This window comes from Bombus pascuorum, chromosome 1 (genome assembly GCF_905332965.1).
Source record: "Bombus pascuorum chromosome 1, iyBomPasc1.1, whole genome shotgun sequence".
Lineage (NCBI taxonomy): Eukaryota > Metazoa > Arthropoda > Insecta > Hymenoptera > Apidae > Bombus > Bombus pascuorum.
The window spans coordinates 6,699,331-6,715,511 of record NC_083488.1 but is presented as its reverse complement, the minus strand read 5'-3'; the positions used below and the strand labels follow the sequence as shown (position 1 = coordinate 6,715,511).

Here is a 16,181-nt window from a genome sequence, read left to right as displayed (position 1 = left end):
TTACGCCTTCGAAAACATTCATCATTCGTAGTCGATGCACAGGAAGTTTGCTCGTCCGAAGAACAGGGTAACATTCATTCATCTTTACAGCACTTGTCGCCCATATAATTACATATTACGGAACTGTTCCGAACAGGCGAGGAACGCGTTACCGCGCGAATCTTGGAGAGATGCTGATAATTGCCAGAGATACATACATCCGAGCTGGTTTCTTAATCATCCCTCCGGGAGATTCTCAAACGATAATGGGAAGCGCTCTCTCTTCACGTTCGGAGGATCGAACGGACGAAATATCGTTGTCCCCCGTGTCATCGACACGACAGATACGACTCACGGTGTTTCACGAGTTACGAGCCTCGATCTTCGTAAAATATCGCCATCGATTGTACTCGTTGTCCTTTTCTTCTCCTCGACCTATCCGTATGAGACGACGAGCTTCTTCCTCGTCTTATAAATAACATAAGGTGATTCGCGCGTTGAAGCAAAACTGAATATGCGGTCAAGTTGTATTTTACCTTGCCAGCTTCGAATAAATTTCCGACGATGAATAATTATCGTCTTTCTTTTTGCTTTACAAGATAGGAAACTCGCGATTAATGTTGAACATATAGTACTTGTTCGTACGATATTCTTCTTTACCGTTTAGTTCGTAACTCCACTCTGCTTTGACAGAATGAGGAGAAAAAAGTAGCCAGCGGCAAGTTGTCGTTTAACGATTCCGTTAAGTAGAAGCCTCGCAAGACGTTGAATAAGGAGTTCTGTTAAAAACTCACTGTCGTCATAAAAATCCTGTTATATCTTCGAATAAAGAACGCGAACAATGAAGAAGCGTTTCGTTGATGGACGAATTTATCTGGAATTAAGACGTCTATTTGTTCCATTGGTACCGCGGGGCATAACAACGAGGAGGAACCGTAAATGCTAAGACGATTTTTGGACTGTCGGATTTAAAAGACCATCCGAAGATATATGCTCGTAAACTCATTAAGAATAATCCCTCGTTAAAAGGGGAGCTGCTATACTCTCTCTTTTTACGTTGAATTATTAAGCTATAATACGAATCGTGTTGCAGGAAGAAGTCGCGATATGGTTAAGAGTACCGCGAAGGGTACCACGTTTAATTACGCCGTGTCGTTTTTAATTAGCGTTTATCGTTGACCCACTTGCCGAGGTTGTTCAATAAGCCAGATCGAAGTGATTCTCCTTTCTCGTAATCGATAATTTTCACTTTAATAAATAACGTTAATTTAATCGACGATTTCTCACGAGATCAAGACCTTCTTTTCTCTCTCCTTCTTTTCCACTAGCCGGATTAGACCGCGTTTCGCAATTCAATTTCGATTCACAGACGTTAATTCTTGCGATATTTTACGTAAACGGACATGATACCGTTCCAATTAACGTTAAAGCGGCTATTAAATTGGAAAAAGGTACGGTTCGTTTTCCTCGAGCTCGTTATACCGCGCGTTGTTCCAGTACGGAGAAAGAGAATAAGAGAGGAGATCTTCTTCTGGTGAGCGGACGAAACGAAAAGAAGAAAAAAGGAAAAAGTTCGACACGCATCGCGTTGGCTTAATATAACATGGGATTTATACGTGCCGCGACATCAGAGTGACGTTACAAATGAGTGGCTAAGTTCGCTGTTGCGGTTAATTAATGGAGCCGGACGGTATAACGCGGCGTTAATCTATGGTGCAATAAACGTAACGCTGCCTACGTAAAAATCCAATCAAAATGCATTAATAACAGGAAAATTAATGCCTTCTTGGCGGCGTGTTTGCGCCGGTGCTTGCACATTGGCCGATATTGCGTGCATATGCACGTCTCATGGCGTACGTGTTCGTGCCGCTCGTAAATGGACTAATTACTCGCAATTACGTAACGGTCGAGAGCACGGCTTTTTTCCTCGTCATTAGTTCCTCGTATTCCCAGCGAATTACATAATAATATTCAGTCAATGGGCGTTGAAACGTTAAAACGACCGATTTAGATATCTACCATCGTTTCGTTTCAAACGATCGGTTCGCTCGCGCTTGTCGCGCTACGAATCGCTTCTCCGCTGCTTTTTTATCGTACATGGAGCAATAACTCTCGGAAAACACAGCCTGTTTGAACGTCCATGTGTTACATCCGTGTTGCCGGGCTCTTTCCTATCATCCTATCGATCGTTTATAAACCCATCTAATAAATTACCAACAGCCTGCGCATATAATATAAAATATCGGAAGATCATCTCCCGTGCATAATCTATGATAATATTCGACACAGAATGCCAGTTATCAGAGAAATCACGACACATTTGATGTTGTAATTAACCGAGTAACGAGCGAGCTTCGTACAAACCTGGAGTAGTCGAGCTCGAACCGAGCCACCGATGTCCGATAATCGTGTCCCTGACTTATTCAAGTATCGATCTATAGCAATTCCAGCACGACGAAAAACGCGTAATCGTCTATCTGGAACGAGAAAATCGCGTGGCGTAGGTGGCTGGTTCGAGTCAGTAAAAGAGATCGGGGATCAGACGGTGACACGTGCGAATATATCGATCAAACGATGGTGCCGTGTGCTTTTCACGAGATAGAAGCTCGCGATGGAACGTCGTCGTTCCGTCGTCCCCCATTATCCACGTCCACTCTCGCGGTTTAATGGGATCGGGAACTGGCTGCCTGATCGCACCGTTCGATTTTCTCCGGCTCGTCCTCGTCTCCGGTCTCTCGAACGACGGAACTTGATAGCGATTGCGTCATCGAGTTGTGACCAGGCTGTTTCTACATCTAGACGGCTCGACGACGGCTACGTTTTTAGACCCTAAACCCTCTTACTCTCGTTTTCTGCCCGTTTCGTCTCTTTCTGTTTCTCCTTCTCCCCGTTCCCACCTCTGGCGAACACGCCGTCTACATCTCCTTCTCGCTCCCTTTCTTCGGCAAATCGTGCAGAACACCGGACTGAGAAATACGCTCGGTGACTTGCATACAATAGAAGAGAGTGATGGGCAGTTTTCTGAGGGATCCGGAGTCGTTGCAACGCGCGACAGCTGTCACGACGTCCTTACCGAAGAGAAAGAGAGAGAGAGAGAGAGGCTCGGCTCGATAAGAGTCAAGAATAAACCCGCGGGCACACCGTGACGCGAGTCACCTCGGGTAAACGCTCGGAAATGTACCTGTATCGACGTATACTCGCAAATACCGAGACGATATTGCCGTGTGCATCGATGCTTATCAAATTTCGATCGAGTATTTCACGCCGACGAAAAACGGAGCGACGGTGGCTTTCGGAAATAATCGAAGGGAAATCGAACGACAGGAAATCAAAGTTAATCTTGGTCGTAAATTTATCGCGGCATATGCTGCTTCCTGTGGGATATTCGAACGATTTGTCAGGACATTTTCAATTTTAACGCGATGTAAATTTATCGTATCGCTTTTGTAACTTGCTGCTCGCTCGTTCGATATTTCGAATCGACGATACTTTGTTCCGAAACGAAGCCCCTGAAGAATCATTAGAAGCCAGTCAGGTGCATAAAGGCTAGCAAATGACCGGCTCCACTTTTCAATTATATCTTTTGATCGTAAATTTGAAAACGCATAAAACGTATCCCTATAAATTGCCCAAGGACGTGGACTTTCGTTCGCATAAGAAAATAAGTGGCTGTACTAAGAAGATTATGAAAGGAATCGGGCATACGTGTGCATACGCATTGGGCCGTAAATCTAAAGCAAATCCAGCACGAGGTTTTATGTTTCACCACGTTTACGCTTCTCATTACGTTTCAACGCAAATTACACAACAATGCGGAACGATCCTACCATCTCCTCGGTTTTTCTTTTCACACGATTACACCGATACAACTTGGTCATCAATTCTCTATTGACTTCTATCGTTTCGAATGCAACGATCCTCTTGTAATTTTGGACTTGATAAATCGCAGCAAGCAAACGACGTTGATCGACGAAAGCTTTTATAGCAAACTTAAATCTTAACTCTATTAAGTATTAACTAAACATCAAGCTTTTACTTCACTTTATGTTCACTCTATGTTTGGAGCAAAAGTTTATAAAGATTCACTGATTTGTTGCAGGCGAAAAACCGTACCAGTGCACATGGGAGGGTTGCACGTGGAAATTCGCTCGTTCTGACGAATTAACACGGCATTACCGCAAGCATACGGGCCAGAAGCCGTTCAAGTGCCATCTTTGTCAGCGATCGTTTTCGCGGAGCGATCATTTATCGCTTCACATGAAAAGGCACTGATAAAGAGGACCATCTAGCCGTTGGAGGAAAGATGGAGCAGAGCGAAGAAGGGGTAGAGACCGTTTTGTCCCGGGAAACCGGGACACGAATCGTGATCGTGGACGACGACGATGATTCTTTTTTTTTTTTTACATTCGGGACCTGAAGAGCCTCGCATCGTTGCTCGAATCGTTTTCAACGAGAACGTGAAGAGTCGGAGGCGGAAACTAGGAGAAAAAAATGAAGAAGCAAACGAATCGTTCATTAGGTTTAGAGGTTTAATCTAATGGAAGTATCATTGCAATTATTGGTGTATAATCGTGCGACGAGCCTGCTAGCAATCGTGACAACGCGAATCGTTGAAATTTTTTTACTTTGTTTCTTGTTGTACTGCCTCTGTGAGAGACAAATTTCTATTTTCGATTTGCGTTGTTTTTATGGCGAACGTACGTAGCGTAAGAATCGTTGATATTTAAAATATTCGATGGAAATTTATTTATTCTTTGTGCAGGTGTATTTAAAAGAAAAACGGATATCGAACGAAGCTTAGCTTCGACGATAGAAGAAAAAAAAAAGCGAGCGTAGATAGTAGAGAGGAGCGATTGCTGCGGGTTTTCCGCAAGTAGCACGCGGTCACTTCTGTTTTTAATTCTAGCCAATTTTTACTTGTTCGTATGTCCAGTTTGTTTTCAGTTTTTTTTTCTTTTTTTTTTTTTTTGTACGGTTAAATAAGGCCAGCTCAACTAGTCTAGAGCACCATATGTATCGTCTATTGCGAAGAATAGAGCCAGTAAAGGGAGAAGAAGGAAGTAATATCGTTAAGGTAATTAAACGGTTAATAATTAAAGAGAATATCGAACTCCGGTGACGGAGCTTGGGACTTAGCATGCTCAGTTAAATAAACTACAAATCGTGATCGTTAAACATTTTTTAATGCATTAAATAGCGATTTATCAGATTATGCACAAAGAATTTCGCGTTTAGGGACGGACAATCATCGATGTTTTCATTGTCAAAGAAAACAAGGGAATTTGACGCTCTGAAAGCCAGTATTACGTGTGCATTAAGCAATAGAATTGTGTATACTATCGACGGCATTGCGATGCTTTTACGAGTCTTTCTTTCGTTCGATCATGCAAAAATTTCTTCGGTCGTATCGGTAAAGAAGCCGGTATGCCTTTTCAGCCATGCGTATACACAAACAAGGTGCCAAAGTAGAAGGTGCAAACGTATTGTGCGAACGAAGATGTCCATTGATACATTACGCTCAATTATTAAAAAGAGAGAGAGAGAGAGAGAGAGAGAGAAGAAAGCAGATCGAAGAGTTATTTTTTAAACGCTTTTGCATCCCGTTCGTCGAACACGTCACCGCGATACACGTCTCGTCGAATCGTGCCACGTGTCGAGCATCGTCACGAAAAGAAAAATCGAGCGTTTGCTGCTCGATTTCTGCACATTTTATTTTGGCATCTACTACGAAACGAGATAGCTCAAGGAAAATACATTCGAGGCCAATAAAAAGAACTTAATCTTCGCTCGTGATGTGAACGAAGAATTAAAAGAAGAAGAAAAAAGAAAAGAAACGCAGAACGTATGTCTACGTTCCTCGTGGTTTTGAGAAAAAGAGTACGTGTATCAGAGTTCGTGTAATTGATGATGCACCGAGTCGGCTGTTCAATTGTCGTCAATCTAAATGCGTCAAGTGCATAAACGAATTACGAGCCTGAAAGTAACGTTATCAAAGAAATTCTATATATATATATCAAAACATATCGTACGAAGGCATCGACTCTGTGCGTCGCAAGTGTAAAACCACGGTAACGTCACGCGATACGTTCTTAAACGAAGCTACTCGAAGGAAAAGGTGCAATAGGAAACACGGTGTTATAAAGGGTCTGTTGGCTACGCTGAAAGTATCGCGCGATACCGCATTATTGCATTTTTTCCTGCGAGTAGCTACGTCGAGGGGAAATTAAGTTTCCCGTGGCGTTAGCCAGATGTATCGCACGAGAATCGGATAGCTCGCGAATTGCAAGCTTGTAAATAGTTTAGAAACCTTGAGTAACGCGACGTCTGCGTACGTATAGCACATGTGTAGCATTCCCCCGTTTTCTTCGAACCTGTATCTTCTTTTCATTTTAATGTTTTTTTTTTTTTTTGTTCCCTTTGCCACCGTGTCAGTAACGTGGCTAAAGGTAGGCGAAACACAAGAAAACAAAACAAAAACTATTTCGAAGCTAGTTGAAAAAAGAAAAAAAAAAATACGATGGAACAAGATGCCAGTATATGCTAGAGCCAGTTTATATCGTTAAAAAAGAAGAAAGGAACCTCTACGTGTAAGATTAGTGCGAAGATTGATAAATTAATACTTGTTATGTGTTGTATTTTGATAGGGAATAGTGCCTTTTAACGTTAAGGAAGAGAACGCTGCGTTAGGCCTTAAGTATACTGTTAGTGCCTTAAGTCACGCGAATCTTCGTGCTTGTACACATTTCATAACGCGACCATTCGAATCCTCGTCCAGAGGACCAGTGAGATATATCAAGCGTTGCTTTATTCGGTCGAGATTCATGGAAATCAAGTTACAAGATTCTCGATACTCTCGTTTAAATGTCGTTCGAAACAAACGAGGAAAATTTCGCTAATCGTATTAACCGAATCTTCATATCTTATGTAAATTTAATTCAAGATCCTTGCTTTCGTTGTTACTCCTTCGATTCACTGTTGCCAATCGCTTCGTCTTCATCCTACTTCGACATCTACTATTTCTATCATTCTATCTGTGATTTTCATCCGAACGATCGATCGCGAAACAATGAATCACGTTCGATGGAAAATTCGTTGGAAACGCTCGTCAGATATTTCTCACCTGTTCAAGAAGCATCCTTTCGTTTCGTAAAGCCCACAGCGATTTGCGTCGAACGACAAAATACATAAGTACCACATACTCCGTTATAGACCCGCAGGAACGACCACGCCCCTGGTTGATGGTATGAATAATTTTCGTGTGATCGTCACTGCGAAATTCAATCCGAAAATGAACGAGGTGCCACCCAGGATGCCATTCTACGATCTTGATGACTGATACCGTTGTACCTTTCCTGTAAGGGATTTCTTCGGCGGAACAGCCGTCAGTAATCTGAGCAGAGCGAGGGCGATGAGAAATGCATACTGACGTCATGCCGACACCCTCTTTGATCATTATCATTTTTTTCACTGTGAGCTCGTGCCGAGTCGTACGCTTCTTAACGATACATCCCAACGTTGTGCCGTTATATCTCCACCTCGGGACGATTCATTTCGGCTAATTGTCGACGGGGTGATAAAACGATATTGTTTCCGGTTAACTTTTGCCCGTGAAGCTTCTCATTCGCGAAACGTATTAACATACATCGTCTTCGTAACATTCGTACGGAATCACCTCGTCGTTCTTCATCGTAAAATTTCGTTTCGGCCAAACTCACGTAGGTTTCTTTCTTTTTAGAACTCGATCAGACGAAATATACGATAAAGACGAACCGCTTTCCTCGATCCGAAAAATTTGATCGCTAAATCACATTCCAATCTTTGTAAAGCGTATTAACAAACGCAATAGCTGTTAAATTTTCGTGGAAGAATCGTTTAACGATAAGCCGAGAGACAGGAAGTGAGGGATTTCTATAAGAAGCTTAACGACCTATCGAGGTCCCTCAAGATTAGCGACGAACATTCCACGAGCACACACATTCCTAGATCGTGCACATGTACGATAGATTCGCGGAAATCCGGACAAAGAGTATCGGCAATTTGTATTTCATGTTAATGCGAAGCTATTCAATTTCCCGTAAAAGGTAAACCGGAAACCGGGTAAAGGATTTGAAGGCGACCGATTTTCTACGAAGGCCCCACCTAGAGAAATTAGCATTTCAAGTGCCTTAACAGACGTTAACTGACACCTAACTAATCGAGGCTACGCGTTCGAATTGAAATCACCTTCTGCGATCGAATGGACGCTTTCGGCCACTCGGTTGACACACTTCGGTTAAAAAAAGGCGACGTAAAGTGGGAACGAGGGGCAGAGAAAAATGGATCGGCATAAAATTTCCATTGGCGATGATTAATAATTCGAAACGCGGTACGTTTGTGTATTCGTCCGAAGGATTTACAAATAGCGTATAAATCAGTTTGGAAGATTTCGGTATTCGATCTTTAAAAAAAAAACATCTGTTCGCGTTATTTAATTTTAATTAAGTTTTAAGATTGGGAAATGGAAAAGTTTTTAAATCAAAGAATTTTCTCGAAAAGAATTCGTCTTTCGACAAGGTCTTTCAAAAGTTCAACCCTCCGACGTCGATCGTTTGGATCGTCGTTGCTCGATCGTTCGATGGGTGTCGACGTACCTGAATTCGTTGTTAGATTGTTGATTTCATCATATTCTCGTGCGCTTACACGGCTGTCGGAAAGAATTCCAGCGTGGCGTATTAATAATTTAAGAGGTGCTCTTAACGAGCGCGTTCGAGTGATGTTTAATGGCCGCGCGAGAGATCGAGCGAGCGATCCTTCGAAAACGTGTCTGATAAAAAAGAAAAGAGTAGGAAAAAGTCACGATGTATCGAGCTTTTCGAAGACGTAGCTGACAGGTCAGTCCGTCAAACTAGCGATGATTTTCCATTCTTCGCTTCAAGGGCCAGTAAAATGATACACACAACGCGTACACACACACATACACATACATACGTCGGTCACTACATGCATACCTTATGAAGCAACCACACGTATAAATTGCATCCTTAATCTGCGATCATGCGCGGTGCTCAATCTCTCTTGGTGCTTTCGTACGTTGAATTTGACGTGCGTACATCGTGGACAATACGAGGTCGATTCTTAAAGATCCATTACGCAGGAGCGCAAAACGTATCGTTGCAAGAGGTGTGCACGTGTTTGCGTCTAGGAGATGTCGAGCCACATAGGAAACGAAAAGCAATAGCAAGTAATATATTTACACACGTAGTTAAGTATATTCCACGAGTTATACAACGTTAGTTAATTGCCTGAAACGCAACTTTAAAACGCCATCACTTTCGAACTCAGGAAACGAAAATGGCTATCGAGAACGAATCCAATTGATCGATTTTGATTTCTCTTTTACGAAAGAATTGTCGCGTTTTATGTGGTCCAAGAATCTCCAACGATGAAAAAAAAAAGAACTACGCGAACAGAAACACAGGCCGGTGATTAATAATTTACTCAGATACGGAAATTCTCGTTAAGAAAAAGAAAAAAAAGGAATAAAACGGAACTACTAGATCGTAAGGATAGATACTAGCAGATAGTAATACTTGTACATAGTATGTAAAATTATCCGTTGATCATCACCGATAGTAAAGCAACGGATCAGCGTAGCATAATTTTTCTCGCAATAATGTAATCAATGGGGGCCAGTAATTCTCTCTCGGATCTCGCACGGTGTTATACACTGCGAGGCGCGTGGCGTACCCTTTTTCTCAGCGAATTTTTGGCGCAGTCGAACATACACGATACACACACAATATACAAATACACAGTTTCGTCGCGCGTGCTTCTCGTCGATTGTTCGAACGCGAGCAGCGAATGAGAACGATCGAACCTCGCGCGGAAACGCTTTCAGGTTCCTAGAACAGGTGTAAACGATCGCATCGAATGGTAACACGAATATGTTGGATCTACCGCGATGAAAATCCGTGGGTCGTCGATGAACGTGTTTCTATTAGACGCCGGAACACACGCGAACGCTCGACTGTCGTCGAAGTTGGGAAGGTTTAAAGGGACAGTTTTAACAGTCGCGCGCCACCAACTATTACTTTATAAGAATATATGTAACTGTATATGTCGCGTAGAGTTGCGTAGGATCGATAATATAATATATTACACTACGACTCACTCTGTATAAACGAAGGCATTATTATAACTTTGTACTTTCTAATTATACATTAACCGCGTCGCTTGAGGACGGTCGCTATTCGTACCGCGCACGTCGGCAGGGGAGGTTCGTTAGTGCATTAAAAGAAAAAAATATATATATTATATATATATAAATAAAAATCTATATATATATATATAGATAAATATAGATATATATTGTAAATGTGGTTGTAATCTTATTACTGTTATATCGATATATCGATGTCCTTGATTTGGATAATTTATTTATTGCGATGTGAACCGAAACGAAGATCGTGTAATTATCGTATACCGCGGAAAAGAAGAAAAAAAAAAAAAGAAAGAAAGAAAGAGCAAACTGATTATTGAAGTAATAGCGAAATATTATTAATACGCACGAAATTATATATTTATACAACGTTATCGACGCGAGGACACGTCTCAGAGGCGCGTCCCGTCGCGTGAAAGTCCTAAATTGTGAATCACGTTTGTGACAGTACGGTCGAGCGGATATTTAAATATCGTACTTCGCGATTCCTACTGAGGAAGTAAAAATTATTGTATCGTAAGAGGGCGATCCGTGGCCCCGTACGTGTCCATTAAATAAATTATATCGTCGACATAATCGCTAGCACACAAGGTGTCACGTGCGTCCTGTGCGGTACAATATCGCGCCAGTCGATAATATTATTATCGAAATGATGGTTACATATTTTAGATAATCCTATTATCATTATCATTATTACGATTCTTATTATAATTGCTACTATTACTATTATTATTGTATTTGGCAGGGTTACGACATTAAAATCGTAAAAAAAGAAAGACTAACGACTTTTCCCAACTACCTGTGAGCGATCCTTGTACCATCTCCTGATTGAAGTTTTGTCTTAAATCATTTCGAACAAATCGGAATTAATAAATTAATACAAGCATTTTCAATATCGTTTTACCAATCTTAACACGTTATTCACATTAGTTAAAATATTATGTCAAAGTTTCTACGTTCGTCCTCGTTAATCAAGTCCGCTGACATCGGGTCGCTTGAATTCAAATAATTCGAAACAGTTTACCAACGTGAACCTGTTATGAATGTCCAACTGAAAAATTATCGAGCGAGCCGAGAACGTGGAACCCTTTCTGAAAACGTTACCAGTCTTGCTCCCATATAAATGCATCTGCATCCTCGTTAACGTTTTACCCCGTTACACGCTAGTTAGACGGTCGTGGTACGATAAATAAAGCCGCAAAACCGGGCAAACCTCGTAGATGTTTTGTGACAACCAGCCAGTCACAATACGATCATTAGGCTATTTTCCAGAGTGTACCGCCCTAAGACGCAATATCTCTGCCGAGGCCACGTATTTGTCCCGTCTGGCAACAAGATTTCTGCACACTGGTATTCCACTAAGTTGTAGGTAGTCTCCGTACTAGGTAAGTACAAATCCTACCGTATACCTCCGGGAGAATTTGTAGTCCGAACGGCGGCTATAACCGAGGCCATAACTTAAGCGGAATACCGTCGTTGATTCCAGTCCTCGCCGGAATTCCCTCTCGAGTCGGTGCAATTGTGGATATCAACGACGACACGACGTCCTTTCGTGCTGATACCTGGCCGTCTAGAAACCAGCGTTTCCTTTGTAAATAAAAGCGTGTCGATCGAACAGATCTTACAGGTATACTTAATTAATCGCTCGCGTTTTGCGACGGTTCTTTCGACGTTCTCCTTGACTGCTCTCCGTGTTTACGCGAACTAACCGAAACCATAGACGAGTAACGACACGTACGTAACGATTCGCATTGTCCGATCAAATAAACTCTACCACCTGTGCCAAGTTCTTGGGCGATGTCGATAAAAAATATACAAGGAGCGAAATCATTTATGGTAGCGGCGATAAGGAACTCGTATTTGGCGTCGTGGTATTCGAATCGTGGTCGCGTTTCTTCCCATTGGTGGTATTTATCGGTCGAAGAAACCGGAGCGCTCTTAAGAAAGAAATATAAAGATTAAAGTTAAAATTGTCTTTTCCTTCGTTTTATTTTGATAGTGTAGAAACAACGTAAAGTTAGAAAGAACGAACGATCGAAGCGTGGCGGAATCGCAATTTCAGGCAAAGCGGCGTGTGCGCGGCGAGCGTGCAGTCGCCTATATAGATCATATCGTTAATTGAAAACGGTGAAGGGACTGTTGGGAACAATAACGAGATCGGGAGGAAAACGCATTCGCACGGCGGTGTTTCGAAAGAAGGATATCTGCATGCCGTCGGTGGTGCGGCCGCACCGCGTAGAGAAGCAATCGATGGTTGTTGCGGCACGCATCCCTGAATCGGGTCTTGTGTACAGTGTACGCTCACGACGTTTTTACTGCTCGCTCTGCTTCTAATGGGATCGAACCTCCATAATTGAATTTACGAACCGCTCCAGTATACCCACGTCGTCCATTTTCCGCGAGCCCCTGTTGACGGCCATGTGACATTCCCATCGCATCGGAGCCCTACGAGGCACGAACGTGCTTAATGCTCCCGCTTCCACTCGATTTCCATTCGAACCGGCCCCGAAGTATATTTCGTCGACGCTAATGACGGTATAACTTACTAACCTTATACCCGTATTTCTATTAACCGTCCGTTAACTATCAACAAAACGGTTACAAATTGGCGTGCGCCGGTGAATCGCGGCAGAAAAACAGAGACGAAGGATAGTGGCCGTCGCGAGTGAAATGTAAGCGCGCGGCTCATCGCGAAGATCGGACGTATCGGTAATTAAATTTACTAATAGAAATTATAGGGTATCGATAGGTAACGGATGCTCGGCGGAACGTTGATTACCGTTGTGCCGGGTAATTGGGCCGGCGACCGACGAAAGAAGAGAAACAGAAGAGTTATTGGGTACAGGGTCGATCGTTTGCTCGCTCGCTCGCTCGCTCGTTCGCTCGTTCGTTCGTTCGTTCGCAATTAGCAACACCGATTCCAGCGTAACGATACTCTTAACGTTCACGAGCATGTACGATAACCGATAAATTAATGATTCATAGATCGCGTATGCAGTAATCGATCAACTTTTTATACGTCCCTTATTGGTTCGTAATAAACGTAATGGGCTGATTGATCGTATCCGATTAATGAATTGATTCTTCTTTAGCGTGTATGGTAATTGAACATTTCCTGAATTCCAGTGACTCTGGTCTTGAAAACGGCTATCGCTGTACTTGCACGCGTTTAGCTATTTTAACTCTCGGCTATTTACGATCGAGTTACTTAAGACCTGAACTGTATAAAAAAACTAGAGAATGCAATTTTAACGCTATTCTTTCTATTTTTATTCAATAATGGAATTACTTCGAGAAAATGAAAGAGTGTAAGTAAGAAATGACTCAATTTCCTATATCTTCAAGATGATAATATCAAAACTACATTGTCTAAAATAACACGATTTTATTCTTATGAAATTGATTACCTGCAGGGAAGAAATAAACGATCGCAATCAAACTTTTCGATAAGCAATCAAGATGATTCGAATAGATGTGTTTAGATATTTCTGGACACGTAAACCGTAGTACGCGTCATTTATCATGGCTATCGAATTTTTTTTCTACGATCGTTGCCACGATAACGCGAAAAAGTCATCGGTCGCGAATAAGGGTACACCGCATAAAGCAACGTGATTACCGTTACACTGAAATATACGTTTGCGTATAGTTGAACGTAACGAATGGCCCGGTGTGTTCGCGCTCGTTATTAATCGCTCAGACTGGCTCGCGTGGATATATATTTGTCATCATTAGTGGGTGCGAGGTGCAAATATATTTGTACGCAAGCGGTACAATTCCTGGCTTATAGAGCCATTGCATTTAGAAACGTCGGCGCCGTTTATCGATCGGCGATTGTATCTTCGGACGAGCCGATTCGTAAAGCTAATTGTACCTAGCGAAACGCAGAAACCATTCTTAGGTTGATAATACGTTAAAAATATAAAAGTATCATAAAAAGAGTACTATGAAATTATTGAAATTTTAAATTATTTCATTATTAACTTCACAGTAACAAATTAAGCGACAGGAAAGTAACAGAAAGAAATCGGTATATATCTGAAAGAAATTTCTTAAGGATAAAGTTCGATTATTAATCGAATAGGAATTTTAAAATCTCCAGCGAATCTTACAAGATTGGCCAATCGTTCAATGGAGAAAAAAAAAGAACGAACAGAATGAAACCGACATTAGCTACAGTTTCAACTGGAGCTACCAACGTTTCGGCGATGTATGAACGAAACCGAGACATCTTTTTGCGGTGTTGCACGCGGTTATAAATCATGCCTCACGTGCACATTCGTGGCGAGCCTATTTGATTGCATACGTATAAGGGATTGGATACTACACTGTGCGGGTTTGTTGCCGAGTGGTAAAAGTGACGATATAATTTTAGCCGGGCATTAGAAAGTGCATTACGAAAACGTTCGCAGCTCGTAAAAGGGATTGGATTGGGATCGCTAGGATTAGGATTTTAATTTTAAGCATTTTAACAATCGTGGCGTATTAGTAAGAAATGGAAAAATATAAAACTCGTAAAAATTTCAGGGTATGCGGGAAAATCTATGGTAGTACAAGGAATTTTATTAAGTCGATGACCATAAACGTCCCTCGTTGCAAATCCAAAGGATTACGATAGAAGCAATCACGTTTACCATGTACGTCTCGCACATTGTCCGATCGGTTAGAGCCGATATTACCGTTATTACCGATCGGTAAAAACCGATTGTGTATTTAAAACCAAGGCTATATATAATCCGGATAACCACAAAATCATTGTCTTCTTCGGGTTGCTTATACTTAGACGATCACTTCTGGTTTATGGAAATCCACGCAAAGATAGGAAAAAAAAGATGGGAACGTACCGCGTATTTCTTGGAAATACTTTGCCAAACGAATGTAACTAGAATGAGTGACAATTTTATCGTAATCGTGTGGCTTATTTCACCATTATTGGGCCATTGGTCGTTTCTAAAACGATCGGTATAAACGCTTTTGTCTACTCAATAGCATACTAATACCCTTTATGGCGTCACCGTGATTTCATCTTGCATAGCCGGAGTCAATTACGAAGAAGTAACATTTTCATGCGGAAAATCGGCCATTCGCGTACCAATGGAGCAAGGTAATTCGATCTCTTTATAGAACTCGAAAGCATACGAAAAAGTTGATATTTCTTTCGCGAGATGGATCATCGTCGACGACGGGGAAACTTCGCCACCGTATTTGTACGGCCGATAAAATGACACCGGACTCGCAACTCACGGATAACGAGGCAACTTTACGAAACAAAAGATCGCGCAGTATACGTTGGTAGACATAAGCAGACATACACGCCTGCATTTCTACGAAACTACCGTCGCAGAAAGTCCACGCTAGCCCATAACGCATGTCATATCTGACGATCTTTACGAGAGAGCTGATCGTTCGACGACGACCACGAGCCAGCCAAGCCAGCAAGAAACAACGACAAAGTTGAATCTACCAATGAAAACGAACGTTCTGCAGCATGTTCGGATGCGGGCCGACGAGTCTGTTACGGTAATCGCCGGATCGTCGCCACTTTGCAACGCGAATGACGCGTTGAAGAGTTCGTTTGATTAATTAAGTCGCGAGTAAATGTCGAGTATCGTGTTTATTGAGATCATGCTCGTATTACATATATCGCTGGTTTGCTGGAAGAGTTACATATGTATGTAGAAACCTGCTAATTTGTACACCTTTGCAAAAATTAATGCTATCTCCCGAAAAGATCTATTTTGCTGCTATGTCTCTCCTCTGATAGATCAACGATGTATATAACATGTGGTCCGAGAAGATGTTGGAGAAATAGGAAAACCAGTGATGTCGATTCGCGCATCGTTGGAGCGGACTGTGAAAACAAATCGTGGCGAAAAGTGTGAAATGATGTGCAGACCTTGAGAAAACTTATCACAACTGTATATTAATCATGTAATTACTGTCTTATCGACACCTATCGTGAATATATATAAAATTGTACTATTTTTAATTGCTTCAACACGTT

General features: G+C 41.9%; 1 protein-coding gene across 3 annotated transcripts in view; it reads left to right on the top strand.

The window, feature by feature from the left end:
• The window catches only part of LOC132916107 (Krueppel-like factor 6), a 256,545-nt gene extending 247,129 nt beyond the window's left edge, over positions 1–9,416 (top strand). For all 3 annotated transcript variants that reach the window (XM_060975912.1, XM_060975895.1, XM_060975903.1), the window contains exon 6: positions 4,079–9,416. In XM_060975912.1, coding sequence (XP_060831895.1) covers positions 4,079–4,251 — 173 coding nt within the window. In that variant the 3' untranslated portion in view covers positions 4,252–9,416. The remainder of the gene's footprint in view (positions 1–4,078) is intronic.
• The last annotated feature ends 6,765 nt before the right edge of the window (positions 9,417–16,181 follow it).